This window comes from Pinus tabuliformis, chromosome 9 (assembly GCF_031772625.1).
Source record: "Pinus tabuliformis cultivar Carrire ecotype Pingquan chromosome 9, CPIR1, whole genome shotgun sequence".
Classification (NCBI taxonomy): Eukaryota; Viridiplantae; Streptophyta; class Pinopsida; order Pinales; family Pinaceae; genus Pinus; species Pinus tabuliformis.
The window spans coordinates 1141044981-1141065157 of NC_142307.1; the positions used below are offsets into that span (position 1 = coordinate 1141044981).

Below are 20177 nucleotides of genomic sequence, written 5' to 3' on the forward strand. Positions count from 1 at the left end.
ACTAAATGTTGTGCTCTACCACTTGATGAGATTGACATGGTGTTAGAAACAAAATGATAATGCAAATAAAAACCTATGCCACAAATTTCCCAAAACAATTTATGAAATTCAAATGAAAGTATTCAAGCACAAGCCCATAATCAAAATGACTCCAAAATGAAAAACAAAATCACCCAAGATTGTTAGAGGACAAAACATTTCCAAAAAAGAATGATATTTTATGTAGTATTAAAAAACAAAAAATAAAGACACATAATTTATAATATATATGCCTATACAAAAAAAATTAAGATGTTGATATAATTATGAGAAGTTACATTACATCAAATATCACCTTGACACCTATAAAATGCTAAGGATACTAATTAATGTAATCATCCTGTTATTCATATATTATACATTTATATGTTAATTATATATTATACATTTAAACTTATTTTTTATCTAATTTTTTAAATCAAATATTCTTAAGCTATTTTGCTTCTTGTCCCTGCTCTCATCTATTGTTCAGAAACATTACATAAATATAAACACAGAGTAATAATAACAACTTTTTATTGAACCAACAAGCCAACATTTATTGCAATAAAAATAATTATAATTATATATATATATATATATATATATATATATATATATATATATATATATATATATATTAAAAAAATATATTCAATGAAACATTATGTGCTTGAAGATGTGCCCTACACAACCACGAAAAAAATCATAATCATAGAACTTTATTTTTCATAAAAAAGATCACAATCATTTCATTCTTTTTAGGAAAGACTCATTCAAATTCTGTTAGAAAAATCTGTAGCAAAATTGCAATCTTTATATTCCTTTGAAAAAATAGAAAACTTAAGTTCAACAAAGAAATAAAAAATATTTGTCCACATCTGCCAAACAAGGAAAAGACATTTCAAGTTCTGTTAGAAAAATCTGTAGCACAATTGCAATCTTTATATTCCTTTGAAAAAATAGAAAACTTATTCATTCCCTTGAAAAAATAGAAAGCTTGAGTTCAACAAAGAAATAAGAAATATTTGTCCACATCTGCCAAACAAGGAAAGGATATTTGTGGTGAGATCACACTGTTTATTCTTTTTGAAAAATACTCAAATTTGTCAATTCTTCATAAACACATTGAAAATTGGTAAATACAAAATCCATTCAATTCAAACAGTGCAAACAGAAACACAAAACAGAACAGAGAATTTGCCAGAGGCCCAGAACAGAACAGAAACATTGTTTGGGTTACTGGGTAGTGATTTAAGACATATTGGTTATATACTACACAGCAACAATCAAACTTCTGAAGCCCCTCCAACTTCACATGGGTTCTCCACATTTATCTTTTCTGGAACAGTAGGAACATCCTTTTGTTTGGTTTCATCATGAAGTTCAATCTGTGGAAAAGAATTGCCTGAAAAGAGAATCTAATGGATCAGTGGCATCAACAAATCTAAATAGCACAATGGAGAGAAGGAAACTAACAATGTTACAAATTACATAGGGATAACTAAGGAGAATGCAAATAATTTGTTTTCTATCTACAACAACTCACAATCTTGGGTGCGAATTGATCGGATTGCTTCATATGCAGCGTTTCTTGCGGCCTCCTTCTTATTGTTTGAAGGAGCTCCGGTGTACGACTCCCCGTTAATCTCTACAGTTGCCGTAAAAGTTGGGCAGTGTGCAATTCCTTCCTTTGTAAATTGATACGTAGGAAGTGGAATGTTCTTTTTTACAGCAAACTCGTCGAGCACGTTCTTGAGTAGTTTTGTCTCCTGCTTGGTCATCAAAAATAAGACAAACAGATTTACAATCCTCCAACATATTCAAACTCATTAGGTTTGGTAACGAATGAACAAACTCTTTACCAGATTGACAAAGGTCTCGAGTGTTCGAGGATACATGCTAAGACTTGTTCACCACTTGACCTCTGATCAAATGGAACTCATCACATCTAGCTCATTATGACATGTTGTGGCCCATAAATATGGATTTTCAGTTATCATTGTGGCACATGCATAAAATAAGGATATTAAGATATCATTGTGGAGTACCGAGCAGTATGATATATAACAAGAAGCCATCTCCATGCTCCAGCAGAGGAAAATGTTCAGTTATCATTCCGGGAAATGCATAAATAAGGATGTAAAACAGAGAATTTGCCAGAGGCCCAGAACAGAACAGAAACATTGTTTGGGTTACTGGGTAGTGATTTAAGACATATTCGTTATACAGTCTCGTTTTCGGAGAAAAATAGAAGGAAATCGCATATGCAAATCTTACTTTAAACTGGATATGCAAATCTTCAACCGCTACCTGAGCGGCGGCGTTCTCTGCTTCCTTCTTATATTTAAATCCCGGGGGCGAATCATATCGTGCGCCGTTCACTGTCACACTGCATTTGAACTCAGGAAGATGGTCTTGGCCTTCCTTTACGGTGGTGTAAACTGGCAAAAGCAAAGAATTCTTCTGGGCGTACTCTAGTAACATGTTTTTGAACATTTCCGCAGCAGGGCAAAGGGATCGAAATGCAGACAAAAAGGAGAAAAGAGTGTGGAACAGAGAAGCTGAGTGGTCTGTGTGTATTTTAACAGGGAGTGGTCTGTGGGTATTTTAACTTTTTGGAATCGACCTGTAATTTGTTTTCAGAACCGTCCTGCGCATAATCTCATAATTAAAGCACACCCGTAGCCTGCGTTTCTATATTCGATTAGGACTTTATAGTTTGAATCTGTGAGGTTACTACTCCAGATGGAAGAGAAATAGCAGTCAAAAGATCTATCGTATCGTTACATTCTATGCAAGGAAAGAAAGAATTTCTGAATGAAGTTATGCCTGTGGGCTATATTCGACATCGAAATCTTGTGAACCTACTAAGCTGTTCCGTAGAGGGATCAGAGAGATCTGCTCGTTTACAAAGATTTGGCAAATGAGAGCCTTGATATAATGTTATCCGGTGACTGATTTCCATTTTATAAACATAGATTAAAGTAGGGGAGCCCCTAAAATTGACAAACACCTTGAAGTTTCATTAGCGTGATTGCTAATCGCCAAAATAGTAGATTTTGTGAATCCGCTTGAAATGCCTCTGTAACTGTACCTTCATTTTTATCTTTTGTGAACGGCAACGTAGCTTCACGAGCGTTGACTAGAGCATGGGAATCAATCAAGTCCACCGTCCCACGCGGAAACACAGCCCAATTTTGTAGAGCAGTCTCTCAAGTACTAACGTTGAAAATCAAAACCCATTTTCTGTAAAAGCAAACTCCACTCTCCGTTCTGGCGTAAGGACTGCGACTTCTTACCACGTTTAATTTTTTTATAATTAGAATAGCATCTTGCAGGACAATTATCAATGTTATGAAAATGAGGTATGTGCCTCTTGATGATGGTGTGGAATTTCACATTTGTTGGTACACTTCACATTTTATTTAAACTATTAATAAAACATAATACGATCAAGGGCCCGCCATAAACTCATTGGCCAATTCTGATGTGATATTACTGTGCCTTTTCTAGAGAGAACATAGAACTTTAGTCTGCACAAGATCCCTAACAATATCATTTGCGATATTTTCATGTACTACCATCATAATTTGGACAAAATGTCTTCATATAAATATTTTAAAATTAATATTTAAAAAAAACTTATTGTCACGTTGAAAACTATTGTAATTAGTGGGGCTTAGCTTATCAAATAAGGAAAAACTCTTACTTGAGACTCATTAACTCTGGTTTACTTGTAAAATTTGGGATATAGTATTGCAGAAAAAATTTGGAGTAAAATACAATAGATTCAAAATAATTTTAAAATCTATAATATTAAAATTAAAGGAAATATACTTAATTTTGTTTTTTTATAGAGGTGAGTCATTCCCATTAAGACCATGGATATAATTAGGTACTTAATATACAAGAAATAGAGTCAAAAGAATTTTATAACTTATAATATCAAAATTAAAGGAAATACACTCAATCTTATTCTCCTTATTATCTGAGTCATTCCCATTAACATTGAAAACTGTTGTAATTAGTGGGACTTAGCCTATCAAATAAGGAAAAGCTCTTATTTGAGACTCATTAACTCTGGTTTACTTGTAAAGTTTGGGATATAGTATTGCTGAAAATTTTTGGAGAAAAATACAATAGATTCAAAATAATTTTATCATCTATAATATCAAAATTAAAGGAAATACACTCAATCTTGTGCTCTTTATAAGACCATGGATATAATTAGGTACTTAATATACAAGAAATAGAGTCAAAAGAATTTTATAACTTATAATATCAAAATTAAAGGAAATACACTCAATCTTATTCTCCTTATTAGGTGAGTCATTCCCATTGAAACCATGAATATGATTAGATACTTAATATACATGAATAAGATAAACAACATGGAAGACACATGCTCCCTAAAGTTAATTTGAACAACCAAAACCACCTATGGCCCAAATGGGGATAGCACAAAGATGTCAAAATCTTACCTAAATCATTGGAGACTAAGAAGTTAATTTGATGAATAATGATATTAAAAATATTATTATCTAAGTTTAAAGAGAATTTATGGTCAGATAAATAATTAGAAGATAAAAGAAAATCAAGATAGTAAAAGCAAGCCATCAACCCTAATTTAGAAGATCAAAAGTATCTATTTCAACTAGCATAAAGAAGACAATTAATGTTGGTAAAATAAGAGTAAACTTTCATGATAACATAGCAAAAATAGGCATTACACGATACTCAAAACACCATGGGTTGAAAAAATACCATCTTTGTGAAGTTAAGAGGATTGATCTCTTACTTTTCATTGAATATTAATTATCATCATTTACTTTTTATTGGATATTAATTATCATCATCATTTATAAAATTGTTCCTAAAACATTTCATTTAATATAAAAATAAAATATTTTATTTATTGCAAATATTAAAATATTATTATTAATATTTTTTAAACATATTATATATCAACTATCTATAATCTATCAACCCTATATATATTCCAAAAAAAACTCTAGTAATACAATCAAAGATAATATCTCTAATGAATTAAAAAAAAAATCTATTTTATTATTTAAAAAAAATAAAGAAAATAAAAATTAATCAACCTAACAAATTAAATATTTAATATTTTAATAGGCTTACTAAATAAAAATTTCTAAATTGATTTATTAGATACAAGCATCATTTAAAATCTAGATATGTAATACAAGATGTTGCAAATTTCCATAAACAACCTAAAACGAAATCAATGTTAAAAGGTCATTTTTTACAAGTTCACTCTTCCACAAATTCTTAAAAAAAAAAATAGAAGTAAAATCAATATAATAATTAAAACCAAGATGAAATGAGAAGGTGGGCCTGTTCCCATGCTTAGTTGAGCAACTTGTTAGGTTCAAAATTTTGTTAGTTTACATTTTTTTATATTTCAAAATAAATATTGAATAAATAATTTTTCAGGATAGAATTAAAAAAAATATAATATTTTGAAAAAATTATTTATATATATGTAAGTATAATTGATATATAAATATTTTATTTAAATTGGATATTGAAATATTTTATTTATAATCAATATTGAAATATTTTTTATCATTTTTTGTATATGGTTCACAAATACCAAAGATGGGTGGCCATTATATCTACTAAATATTTGTACTAGGTACATCTACTCGCAGGGACTACTTCGTGTAGGCTTAACCACAAAACCTTGCCCCAAGGGTGTTAAGAAAATTGAACCTATCTGAATTGAGACTTTTATGAGTAGAATTATTTAGATATTTGTCTTCCATACTTATCACATAAAAGAATTGATTCTTTTATGAGTAGAATTATTTAGATATTTATCTTCCATACTTATCACATAAAAGAATTGATTTCCGACACATTTCGAACCATTAACTATGGTTCATCATTAGGATGAAAAGTTGAAGAGAACATGATTTAACAAAGGTATAAAAAATGGAGGAAGGAGTCTAAGAACTAAAAAAAGACTTCTGACTTAACTTTTTAGTTGTTAGACTCCTTCCTCCCCTTTTTATTTATTGGTTCCAAACGTGTCGAAAATCAATTCTTTTAGGTGATGGATCTCGAAGACAAAGATCTAAATAATTCTACTCACAAAAGTCTCCAATAAAAACTTGTAACACATTTGTAACTTCTCAATAAAAAAATGTTGTCTACCAATCAAACTAACCGTCAAAACTATTTTTTTTATCAACTCTCTCCTCGAACTAAGAGACACGTCTCGAGGTAAACCAACGGAGTGAGAGACACATCTAGAGCTGGACCCAGTGATGAAGAGAGAGGTCATGGAAAGTGCACATTGTCATTTATATTTAAAATAAGAGTTATGGACGTTTTGGATACTTTGGAAAACAAATATTAAAAGAAATAACAATAGTTTACAAATATCTCGAGCTTGTTCTATTGATTTATTGGAATGAAGTGAAGCGTGGTGGCTCAAATGGATATGAACGTGAAGCTCAGTTTTCTAATAATAAAAAACAATGATTATATGAACAAAATGGTAGGTATGGACGCTCATGAGTTTTTAAAACCGGTGGTTGTTTTTTAACAATGTTATAATGTTAAACAAAATCAAAACAATGATTATATGAACAAAATGGTAGGTATGGACGCTCATGAGTTTTTAAAACCGGTGGTTGTTTTTAACAATGTTATAATGTTAAACAAAATCAGGTATATTTTTGGAAAAAATTATGTTAGATGTGTATTAAGTTACAATATTATGAAATAATTATATATATATATTTTGTTGATATTTTTTAAAAATGTTAATATAATAAATTAATTGTTGTAACCTATAATAAGAATTTGATTAATAATATTTTAAAATTAGTGTATAATTTTAATTTCTATTACTTAAAGTTATGTAAGGAAATGTTTAAGATTTTAAATATATTTATATTTACATTATCAATATGAATTGGATTTCATGTTTTTTATTTTTTCTTTTGATTTGATGAATTTACTTCTATTTTTTCATGATTTTTCATGTATTTGGACTCTTATTTAAAGAATTATGTGGGACATATCACTCACTAGCTTCATCTTATGTTTCTTTCTCCCATCACTTTCATCTTTTATCCAATTATAGAGAGCATTGAATTTTCAATGTAATGATTGATTTAGATGATGATAGTTTATTTTCGAAACAAAAAGACCTATCTCAAAATTGATGATTGGTGTTGTTTAAGTGACTTACATGTGCAATGAAAGCCTTTAAAATATTCAACATTAAAGGTAGTGCATAACACAATAGTTCACATCAAATCCTGTGAAAATACCAGTTTCATGTTCTAATTAATGCTTTACTAATGCATGTTTTAATTCTACATTGTGGAAATATCAAAGCCTATATACCTAATAATATAAACCAAAGAGTCATTTATCTTAGATTAAAGTGATTATTGTACACCTATTTTAATCCTTCATAATATTAACCATTTTTACCTCCATTTAGTTCATTGTGCATTTCGCCCCTTCAATTACAATGAACAATGTATGTATGGGACTATTACAATGGAATGTTGAGCCATACATAGATTTCAATTAGCTTTGGATGGAATATGTTTATAGGAATATATTCATGTAGGCTAATAAGAAATCAAAAGGAACAAACTATCTTAAGATTTTTTCCATATATTTACCCTAGTTGTATGTACGAAGATCACTTCAACCCCTAAACTGTGAGCAACCCTTTTTCTCTCCATTCCTCTCAACTTTTCGTTAGGCTAGTGTCAATAGTGGGGTGGCACCTACATTAAACCTGTATGGATGTCGGCAAGAGGTATTGGCCATCTAGACCTCCATAGGTAAGGAGCTCACCATGGGTTTACTAAACCCTATTATTGCTCACAGGCTTCCTTTTTTATAGAATTTATAAGAGTAATGCATATAAATTGCTTTAACTATCTAATGCAAGACACTAGGCTCTGCATGAAATAAGTAAATTATCATTGTTATGCTAGTATAATAAAATTTCACTTGTTTTCTTTATTTTGAAATTTTTAATCTTCCATAAAAAAATTTCCTAATTGTTGAAGAATATTGTAATTTTATGTTTCATGAGTCATACTTGGGATCCTAAGTTTGTTGCACTCAATACTACAATTAGGGTTACTGAAATGACATATGACCGAGATGGAATAGTTAAATTTGGACATAATAGTTTCAAGAGGACCCAGTGATAATGGAGTTAATGAAGATTCACTAATGTTAAATGCAGAAACCTTTTGAGTAATATGTATGTTTTTATATCCTTGGATTTTGGCATCCTTTCAGTTATTTAGTGACACAATTTGGATGTTGGGCTTATTGTTTCTTAGCAATCATATGTGGCTAACTTATGGACCTTCTTTCCTTGCCCCCGACATTCTTCGTTATACCTATTTATGTGGTGTGACCTAGGAGTCACTTTACAACCACCATAATTATGATAGTCAATTAAGATATCATTCCTTTGGTATCCACTATAGAATTCAACTTCAATCACTATAGCTATAATGAGCATTGAGTACACTAAATGGCTTTACATTGTAACTTCAAACAACATCTAGTACTCTTAGTATGCAACAATTGTCAAAGAATAAGTAAATAGGAATATAATATGTATCTAGACGTGTGCATCAAACACATGTCTTCCTCTGCTCCCCAACTACAATTAGAGGAATAAAAATTGATCTATTAGTATGTAAGGCCACTAACTCAAGATCAATAGAAACATAAAGGTAGAGACACACATGGAGCTTTAGACCACTAACTTATTAAGGTAATCAGTGATATGAACACATGTGCTTATGTTTTTAGTTTTTTTATGATGTCCTTAGAGGTGAGCATGAAATTGAAAATAGATAAACCAACTTGGTTAAAATGGATTTCATAATAAAAACATCCATTAGATCCTTTTACTTAACTAGTAACTCAAATTTGACTTAACATTTTTTATGATCGTGATGATTTCTATTTGTAAGAATGTCAAAGTTACATTTAGTTGGAATTTTACATTGTATATAGATCATATGAATCTGTATGGTTGGTTTAAATAATTCTAATGCAATTGGGAAATAAACCTCAATGACCCATACTTTCCTTATTTACCACCATATTTTGTAGGTAGTATCTCTTCTTTTGGAAAGGTTTTGTTTGATACCACAATAACAGAATTTCCTACAAGTTTTTATAGGTTTAAGATTAATTCCCGTTGAATCATTCAAATTCAACTTCAGAGATGCTTGCAAAGGAAGAAAATGTAGTATCAAAATTTTAAAATTTAGCTCCAATATGCATTGGGAAGACTCTCTTATCTCAAATTACAATATATTTGTTTACTATAACTCAAATTTGTACATGTTTCTTGCCCATGGGGCATAGAATAGACGGTGATGGGGTGTATTGTTAAATCACTATGTGGTGTGAAGGTAATTGGTTCACAACTGTGCAAGGAAAAATCCAGTCATGTTAAGGGATAATGTGGCCTAGTCCAGGTGCAATCCTCGAGTGATTTTGATGCCCCTAGGCCATAGTTTATCAAGCCAAAGGTTAAGCCTATAGTTATCTTTGGAGTACACATACAACTTGACAAACAAACAGATAATTACACATGTTCTTTGGATTTTTTAATAAAAATACTAGTTAGCATAAGAATAAAAAGATATCTAGATTTCCAAACATGATAAACTTGTACAAAATACGACCTTGTCATTGAAAGAAACATGGTCACCCTTTGTAGAGGATTCTAAAACTTCTATAAAAAAAATCTAAAGTTAAACAAAATTTACAAAACACTAAGCACCAATACTTGGTAAAGGAATTTTGACTTTAAGCTTCCAAATGGATCTCTGTTATGGGCTAAACGTTTTGGTTTGTTGAAGAATTTAACTATTGTCATTCTTCATAATTGTATTTGAGTCATGATGTAATATATTTGTCAAGAAAAAGAAAACAATTATAAAAAGAAAATTTATTTTATTTTATGAGCATGGGTTTCATGCTTCTAGGTCAAGCCTCCATTGTATACTTTTAGGTTTCTGTCAAAAAATGGAAATTCATAAACCCTTCTCGGGCTTTGCATGTCAAGAAATGCAATTATTTTGTCATGATTTCCTCCACTACCAAGTAGGACTACCCACAGTTGAAGTTGGCATAATAATGGAGCCTCAAACCACTATATATAGCCACAAAATTGACCATTTTTTAGAGAAAGCAAGAGATGATTCAATTTGCAATTTTAGAGAAAAGAAGAAAGTGTGAAATACTAAGGAAGCCTCTATCCAATCATCAAAAGGACAAGCAAAGAAGACAAGAAGTCTAGAGAAGGAAGAGAAAGTATGGAGTTTTTTTCACATTTTGTCACACATGCTATGAGACCAAGATAATTTGAAGACAAAGCTTCAGGGTTGTAGAGAAGGTCAATATTTTGTTGAAAAGCTTATTTCGACTAAAGGAATGTTTGGCTAAAGGAAGATTTGAATAAAAGAAGATTTGACTAAAATTTTGATTTGGGAGGCTGACTTGATGGTTGAAGGAGAGTCTGTAAGGTCTTGGTTGTCTCAATCTGATTTTAATCTACTAGTGGAAGAGTTTGACTATGTTTCCCCTCCATGGGGGTTTTTCCATGGCTGAGTTCCTACATGTTGTGTTATTTGTTTTGTTTGTGATATTAATTGATAGACATATGTCTTGATAATAAATAGAAAGACAAATTGATAAGCAAAATCACAAGATAGTGTCAAAGACTAGAGAAATCAATTTAAATAAGCACTAATTAAGCTACCCTAGATTTCTCAACATAGTATGAGAGCAAGGTTCATTGGCATAAGGGAAGTTAGAAGGTCACAATAATAGTAGAGGAATAGTTCGTCAGGACTAAGTTTCTAGAAGGAAAATTTTGAGCAAAGAAGTTGACTTCTAGGCATGACCCCTCTGATTAGGTCACAAGCCTAAGCAATACGATTGACTTTGAAGAGTATAGGAGCATTATTCTTGAAGATCGAAAAGCCAAATTAATATCCCATTCAAGGTCAAATCCTTTTGGTAGGATTGAAGTCCTGGGTCTATATATTAAGGTATGAAATCACCTTTATAATTAGAATATTGTGTCACCTTAGGGATCCAAAATATTCATAAGTATATGCATTTTTATGAATAATCACACCAAGGAATAGAGACAAATTTGAGGGCTAGACATCTAGCAAGAAAAGGACCTAGTGTTGAGATGATTGGTGGCACTGTAAGTATAGTTAAAAGGATCAACTTGAAATTACAGTCATAAAGAACTGTGCATATATAAAAATACCAAGACAAAAATTTGAAAGATTTGTTACAGTCACCTATATAAAGTATGAATTTTGAATGTAGATATAGCAGTTGATATCACTTTGGAGAAAATCAAAGATCAGTGTGATTAGAGAGATCCAAAAATGGCATCCCAAAAATTAGTGAAGTTTGTAATTTTTATGCTTAAATAAGTGAGTGAATTCTGAGTTAAGAAGGACTAGAGACAATCCTTGAAGCAATCAAAGAGACTACTTGAAGGAGAAATCAAAATTGAATCTTAGAAACCTATATCCAAGTTTTGTTTTCTAGTTAAGGAAGTTGTCATTTTTCTGTGGTCTGTAGTCATAAGGACCTGAGTACATATATAAATAATATCTAAGCTTAGTGGCTTAAAATGATCACGATGTTTGGTATAATAATATTCGTGTTGAGAAAGACAAAATCTCAGCCTTTTAAAGTCCATCAATTCATGGAGTGTTGAAATAGATTAAGCTCATTCTCAGAAACCAATTGTATAGTTAAGAGAAAGTAGCTTATGGTCCTCATCAAATTCAAGTGAGTATTTTCATTACTCATTATGTTATAGCCTTCTAATACTATGTCTTCATATTGTAAGAAGAGCAACAAGATCAATGGAACATCAGTCATTCAATCATGAAAGGCAAAGGTGTCTTATCTTGAGGTATGTATAGTATGTTGTTTTGTCAACGTCTAATGTTTTAAAAGTTTAGTCACTTGTGTGATCCTAGGGTTTGTAAGTTTTCATTATGTCTAAGGATTGTAAACCATAGATAGTTCATATGAAAACCCTCACTTTTCTTAGAAACCCTATCTCATAGTGTTTAAGGTTTGTAAGATGTAAGATAATTCTTGGCAGGAATAAAATTTAATGATGTCTAAATTTTGAAATAAAAAATCCCTAGGAATTCGTTATCTAAAATGAAATGAAAACTCTAAAAAATCATCTCTCTCTTGTACTTGTATATTTTGGTCATACTTGTTAATGAATATTGCAAGTATATATTGAAGGAAGTAAAGATAAGGTAGACATGTTAATAATAGGAATAGCGACTTGATAAATCAAGTTGGATCCTTAGGCACAAGTTGACTCATATGGAAATAGAACACGAATATACTAAGAGGGAGTCCTTCAATAGGGAAACCCTAGAAGGTTTGTAAAAAGTGAAAACCAAGGTATGTCAAAGATCATATGATTTGTAGCTAATCCTCTTTACACTAAAAGGGTGTGATAATTTTGAAAATTTGTTTTGTATTGCTAACTCTCTCATCTCTAGGTTTTCTTTGAATCATAAAGATTCTTGTTAGTGTGACTAATATCTAAATTGACTATACCCTTATCTTGTTATCTTTTGCCATTAGGGTTAACTATAAAACGCTAGTCCTTTTATGCTTAAGGTATGTTAACAATAATGATGAAACCCTAATCTACTTAGGGTTTGTTGATAAAACATATAATATCCTACTCTCTTGATGTTTAGGATTTTGGTAATAAATAAGCCTTACTTTTTAGGGTTTTTCATTGATATCTAGGCTATATGAAGAAAACCTATATTTTTATGGTTTGTTAAATTAGGGTTTATGAAAAAACCCATGAAATAATTAATGAAAGATACGAGAAATGAAATCCTAGGTGTGTGTGCTTCCATTTAATTAAAACTATAGCTTGTTCCAGTTATTGTATATCTAAGATTAAATTTTTTATGTTTGTATCTAGGGCTTAGGAACAAACCCTAGTAGAGTTTGATATACAATTCTAGGGCATTATGGTAAAACCCTCGATATAAAATTCTTTTATTACGATTGAAATGCTAACTCGATATCTTGCTGACATGTAATCTAGGGTTTGTGACAAAAATCCTAGCATAGATGGATATGAAATATGTAACCCTTATTGACTGTAAACCTAACTAGGTTTAGGGTTTGATATCTAAATTTTGATTTATTATGCTCCGATTATGATGACATTCTAAACCTATATTGATAAAGTTTACTTCATGCTCTATATTTGTTCTTGGTTGAAATTGTTGTCAAAGATTTGAAAGTATGTGATCTTGAATATGTTGAAGATGTTCACCTACCACATAAATAAATATAACTTGATAATAATTATCAGCATGATGGACAGAGGGAGATGTAAGAGTGATGATGAGATTAAAGATGAATAGACGATCTTGGTTTCCATAGAAAGCATGATTCTTTGAAAGGTTGAATTTTCTCCGATCATTATGATGATACAAATAAATGATCCTATGTGGCTGGAAGAAAGAAGTTCTTATTATAAATAAGAAGCTTGGATAAAGAAAGGGTATATCTCTTGAGTTAAGAGGGAGGGTGTATCATGAAAAATATAAGACCTTGAAGAAAGAATGTGATTGGAGAATAGATAAAGAACTACAAATAGTTGTTCGTGATTAATGAATTTATAAACAAGATTTAGATGTTCTCAAAGAAGTGCCAAAGGCCGAGTTTGGTGCTACTAGAAAATTGAAGAAGGAATCTTTCGATGAAATTTGTTTGAATAATATGATGATGATCTAAACAACATCAAAATATTTGAAGGCCCCATAGATTTGTGCTAACATATATATATTTGAAAATTTGTTAGTAATTGGGGTTGTGATTGTACAAGAAGATCTCTCCATAAGAAAGTTGAACATATTGGAAGCATGCTTGGACTGGCAAATATATCTGATTTAGTTGATAGGGAGAGATGAAGCATCTTGAGGTGACAAGATGCTTTGGAGTACATATGGCCAGCCTATGATGATTTCTAGATCCTAAAGTTGGGAAGGTATAGTTGATCTTGTGGAGCTCCGACCTTGGATACAATACCTAGATCATTGGGTTGGTGTTAGAGATGAAGCATGATGGTACATGTAGTGGCTAAATCTTGGAGCACACCTTATTCCCAATCAGTTAGATACCTCGGTCAAGTATCTAATCTTTAGCATTGTGTATGATATGACTCTTCATAGAACATATCACTTTGAGTTCATCCTTGTACTTATATATATGTATAATTATGAATAACTCCCTTATTAAGAGGGAGTGTTGAATAAGATTCACTTTCCGAGCATGATGAAAGAGACTAGGAGTTAGGAGACGGAAAATCACACAGAGCTCTGAGACACGTAATTTGTGACCCTAATGGCGGCCCACAGAGGAGGGAGCTCCACTCCCTCCTACAAGGGTGTTGTGGCCGGCAGAGACAAGACCCATCTAAGTAATGTCAGAGGCACAGGGGAAGAAGAAAGTAGAAGTAAGGAGAAGGAGACAGATGGGGCAGATTCAAAGGAAAATAGCAACACTAAGGACAAGGAGGAAGAGGACAAAAACCAGGGAGACAGAAAAGAGGACGTCAATCAAAAGGGACCATGTAGACCCAGAGTGAACATCACTCCAAGAGTAGTTTTAAATAATCTGACACTGCAGGAGCACAGGGAACATATGGAAACGTATGCCATCATATGCAAATTCATGGGAGTATGGCCCACTGAAAAAGCTTTGCAAACCTGGATTAAATATCACTGGAAACCTAAGGGCAACATCGATCTTCACCTTGGGTCAAAGGGTTTCTTCACAGCGGTGTTTACAAACATCAAAGACAAGGATAGAAAATTCGAAGGAGGGCCCTACTTTTTTGCAGCAGAAAACCTCTATATGCGGCCTAGGGTGATAAAATTTGTTCCAGAGAGGGAGACTTTCACCTCGTTTCCTGTTTGGGTAAGGCCTTTTTCGCTACCCCTGGATTATTGGCAAAATGAATCACTTGTGGCTATAGGAAATACACTAGGTTGGTTTATCAAAGCCTCGGAAGCCACCAGAAGGAGTAAATATACTTCCTATGCAAGGATTTGTGTGGAGATGGACCTTGCAGGAGCTCTTCCGGACAAAGTTATCTTGGAAGTCTTTGATGAGGAATGGGTGCAAACGGTGGACTATGATCATATTCCATTCAGATGCAGTAAATGCCATGAACATGGACACTTGATCAGAGACTACCCTCTCAGTAAAGAAGAAGACCAAAGTAAACTAAAAGCAAAGAAGGACACTGAAAACTTTCAGAAAGTTTCAAGCAGAGGAAGAGGAAGCAAAAAAGAACCAAAGAAACAACATAAAGAGGGACAAAAGGCTAGTCAAAATAAATTCCAAGCTCTGGCTGAGATGGAAGACATGCCAAACGAAAACCAGTCTATGGAGAAAGACCCTAAGGAGAAGGAGAAAGGGGAAAACTACACTCCAGTACTAAATATTAATGATGAGGAAGAAACCATGATGAATGAAGCAGAGCTAGAAATGGACCAGGAAATGGCCCAGAGCGAAATAGATCTGGAGGATCATGAACAACAGGAAATTCTAGATAAGGAAAACCTAGATCTGGAAGGATTTCTACAACAGGGAACTAGGGCGGGCATAGATTAATTACCTCAAGATGAATGCAATAGAATAAAACAGTTGTTTTATGGAAAACCCAGGAAAAGGGGGCAATTAGAGGAAGAAACAACGACGTGCAGGAATACAGAGGTGTGAAAACGATGAAAGCTAATCCAAGTTTAGCAACCAGAAGTGCAGGAAAAAAACGAGGAAGAAAGAAGGAGAAGGAGCTTTTAATGGAGTGTGGGAAGCTCATGATAGACGCAGGTAAGATAAAAGACCTGACTAGTTACTCCTTCACAAATCTTTAATTATGAAGTTTACATCTTGGAATATAAGAGGTCTGGGTAGTAAAAGAAAGCAAAGAATGCTAAGTTTTAGAATGAAACAAGATACGTCGGATATGATCTTCATTCAGGAAACGAAGAACTCCATTCAGAAAATAAGAGCAATCCATAGCAAATGGCTTCAAAGATTTAAGTTTTTAGAAGTTAAAGCAGATAACACAGCGGGGGGCATTCTCACTCTGTGGAACCCTCAAAAAGTTAGAGTATTAGACGCAGAGGCATCCAGAAACTACTTGTTAGTAGTCATTCAACCAGTAGGGGTGGCTGAAACCTTCCTAGTCACTAATGTTTATGGTCCTCAAAGAGTAAAGGATAAACTCAGATTGCTAGAATCCCTCACTGATCTCAGGAATAGACAAAATGGCATCACCTGGATCTTGGGAGGGGATTTTAATATGATAAAATCTCTTTCGGAAAAAAAAGGAGGAACCAGAGTGCTAAACAAAGATTCATCAGCATTTCTAGTGTTCACGGAGAACTTGAAATTGGTTGAATCAGACTCAAAGAATGGCCCATTTACTTGGAATAATAAGAGAGGAGGGGAAGCCCAGGTGGCCTCCAAGTTAGATAGGTTCTTGGTATCAGAAGAGCTTATGCTTATAAATAATGAAATAACAGTAAGAATTCTTCCCTTTGGTGGCTCGGATCACTAGCCAATACAATTGGAAATTAAGGGTTTGATTCTCCAAGGAACAGACCCTTCAGATTCGAAACATTTGGCTCGCCCACTCGAACTTCTTGAGTAATATCAAAGAATGGTGGATTGAGGACTTACAGATCCAAGGATCTAAAATGTTTCATATTGCTAAAGCATATGATAAGGTCAATTGGGGATATATCAAGAAGATACTCACAGCCTTTGGGTTTGATCACAACTGGGTAAGATGGGTAATGGCTCTCGTAACTACTTCCAGCTTTTCTATCTTGGTTAACAGCTCTCCCTCAGTTATCTTCTTTCCCTCTAGAGGCCTAAAACAGGGAGACCCACTCTCTCCCTTTCTCTTCATCCTCATGATGGAAGGACTAGGTAGGGCTATCAAGCAGGCTAAAAACATGGGCAAAATTAAGGGTCTTCAAGTAACGGAGAATGGATAGACTCTTACTCATCAACAATTTGTAGATGATACCATGTTACAAGGTATTCCCACAGTCAAAGAAGCGGCTGCCTATAAGCAAATCCTCAATGCTTTTGCAAAAGCTTCAGGTATGGAAGTTAATCTCACAAAATAAAAAATATTCTTCTTTAATACTAACATTGCTATTCAAAGGAATATCTCAAGAATCCTTGGCTTCCAAAGGGACTCCCTCCCCTCAAAATATTTGGGAGTACCTCTCACAGACAAACCAATGCTTAAAAATGTTTGGGAACCTGTGCTAATTAAGTTGTAGTATAAAGTTTAAAAATGGACCTTCAGAGCCTTGAACTTGGTGGGTAGATTGGTTCTGACAAAGGCAATTATTCAATCCATCCCGGTTTTCATGTTATCAACCCTTCCAGCTCCCAAAGGAGTCTTGGAACAAATCAGAAATATTCAAAGAGATTTTTTGTGGGCTAAGGAGGAAACAAGGAAGAAATGGGTCCTATTTTCCTAGGAAAAATTCTGCAAACCCAAAAGCCATGGGGGTCTAGGCTTAGATGATCAGGAGATTCTTAAAAAATTACGAGGAGATAAGCTTTGGTGGCGATGGGTGCAAGAGCCAAGAGCCCTTTGGGCAAGGGTCTGGAAAGAAAAATATGCTAGCTCTTGGCACACTAATGATCTCATCAGAATGTCGGGGGAAATAAGGGCCTCTCTCATCTAGAACAGGCTTGGGAGAATAGAAATATAGTGCAACAACACAGTTTCTGGGAAATCAGAGATGCTGAGCAAGCACTCTTTTTGGAGGACAAATGGAAACAAGAACCGGTGTTGTTAAAGGAGGACTTCATAAGTCTCAAATAGGAAACAAATTCCCATAGATTGATCAAAGTTAAAGATTTATGGAACATCCCTCAAGGTCAGGACAAATGGAGAAAATGGAGTAACATTGATTGTAGAAATAACAGCCTCATAACAACAAAAGCAGAAGCACTGAGAAGCATTTTAAAATAGAGGATGATCATGATCACAGAGGGGAAGGATCAATTGAGATGGGGTAACAACAACAAAGGTACCTTCAATCTCAAAGAGACAAAGTATATTCTCCTAGGGCTGAAGTCCTGTGTTCCAGAAAAATTTTGGAGGAAAGTCTGGTCTCACCAAGGATGGATGAAAATCAAGCTCTTTATGTGGCTAGTTCACCATAAGAAAATTTTGACTTGGGAAAATATTAGAAAAAGGGGCGTCTTGGGGCCTTCTAAATGCCAGCTTTGTGAAGAGCAAGAGGAGACTATGGAACACATCCTCAACTGCTACTCTTACACCACCTGGTTGTGGAATTCCTTTTTTAACATTTTCCAACAATCAGACAGGGATAAAGGGAGCATCACAAATACCCTAAATAATTGGAGGAGGAGCTTTTCAGAGAATGAAGCGCTTAATCGGGCATGGGATTTCACACCAGGATTCATTATCTGGAATGTTTGGAAAGAAAGAAATAAGAGAATATTTAAGGAAGAAAAAGCCAACCCTCAGAAGCTATATGATTTGATTCTAAAGCAGATAAGGGAAATAGTCAGCACCACAGTGTGCAATATCCCAGAGACTCCTCCCTCAAAAATGGAGCTGAGAACACTCATACTGCTGGGATTGCAAAAGATCATTCCGCAAGGGCTTGGGAAAAAGAAAACAACAAAGAATACAAAGAAAGATTGCTGGCGGCCTCCTCCGAAAAAATACTTGAAATTCAATATTGACGGAGCCTCCAAAGGTAATCCCAGAATAGCTAGGTTTGGAGGAGTTTTAAGGAATGAAGAGGGAAGAATCATATTAATCTTCCACAACCATTTAGGTAAAGCAACCAATAACATGGCGGAATTAATGGCGATGGAGCAGTGCCTAGAGATTCTGATAAAAAACCATAGCTCAAATGTCATTATAGAGGCAGACTCCGAAATCACCATCAACTCTGTAAAAAGAATCAGCTGAGGATCCAAATCGGAGAAAGTCTCAAATCATTGGAGACTAATCCAGGTTTATCAAAGGATTCAAGCTCACCTTCAAGGTTTTGGTTCTGTTAGTTTCAATCATGTGTGTAGAAATGCTAACAAGCGTGCGGACATTCTAGCCAACCAAGGGGTGAACAATGAAGATTGCAGGATGGTGAAGAAGTGGCAGGATTTGCCCCAGAATCATTTAAAGGTTCTTTGCAATAACGAAGCAGCAGAGGACATTGAGGTGGTCTGTCGTAGTGGGAGGGTTTCTTGCAGGGGTGAAGTGTACCCAACCAATGATTCCTCAACGTCATGATTTTCCCTTTGGGCGCCATTGGTTTGTGGATGGATTTGAGACAATACTTTTCGCCTCTTCAGATCATTCTCTGGTTATGGGTCCTTCATTTGAGTGGAAGTGGCGGCATAGTTGTTCCTTCAATTATCGAATCAGTTTTCCCTGCCAGATTCGTGTGGAGAACTTGGCTGGTTTCGTTCTTTTGGGGCAAACAAGTAAAAGGATGGCCCTGGTAGATAATGGAGGTTGGTTTATCTCTTCTTCTATTATCCTCAGTGTTTGCCAAAAGTTTTCCCCAATCCAGGAAAAATCTTTAGTGAGTAATCATAGGTAGTGGAGTTGGGGGCTTGCGCGCCCTAGTTTCTATGGTCGGGTGAGTATTCAGCAGGTGGAGCAGTATTCAGGAGTTCGCACCACTTTCCATTAGAAAGTGGTTTTGTAGTATGGGCAACGATTCCATATAAAGAGTGACACATGGTGGTGGGACAGATTTTAAAACCACCCTCATCATGCCTTAAATTTTGGCACCTTATGGCTGTGCGATATCAAGCACAACCGTCCTTTTTTTCAAAATCCATCCGACGGTCTGGATGGATAGAGCAGGTTTGTGGCGTGGGAGGTTAAATACCTTGCGGCTTTCAGAAGTTTGTTGCATTTCTGCCGTCAAATTAAAAGAGGATTCTGAATGGTGGAGATCTAAGAAACTAGCCAACAAGTCACTTGTGCGGGTTTCTATGGTGGGCTCATG

General features: G+C 34.0%; 1 protein-coding gene across 1 annotated transcript; it reads right to left on the reverse strand.

Annotated features, from left to right (window-relative positions):
* Positions 1-1307: 1307 nt before the first annotated feature.
* LOC149152658 (double-stranded RNA-binding protein 6-like) lies at positions 1308-2517 on the reverse strand. Its single transcript, XM_089443558.1, has 3 exons — positions 2306-2517; positions 1568-1830; positions 1308-1426 (listed from the first exon to the last, which is right to left on the reverse strand). Exons 1-3 carry the CDS (start codon positions 2515-2517, stop codon positions 1308-1310), a joined length of 594 nt encoding a protein of 197 aa, XP_089299684.1.
* Between the last annotated feature and the right edge of the window lie 17660 nt (positions 2518-20177).

Coding starts and splice junctions, on each gene's coding strand:
- LOC149152658 (XM_089443558.1), bottom strand. CDS start 2,517: ATGTTCAAAAACATGTTACTAGAGTACGCCCAGAAGAATTCTTTGCTT. Junction 1,831..2,305: donor GTTGAAGATTTGCATATCCA/GTTTAAAGTAAG, acceptor AATATGTTGGAG/GATTGTAAATCTGTTTGTCT. Junction 1,427..1,567: donor ATCAATTCGCACCCAAGATT/GTGAGTTGTTGT, acceptor TTCTCTTTTCAG/GCAATTCTTTTCCACAGATT.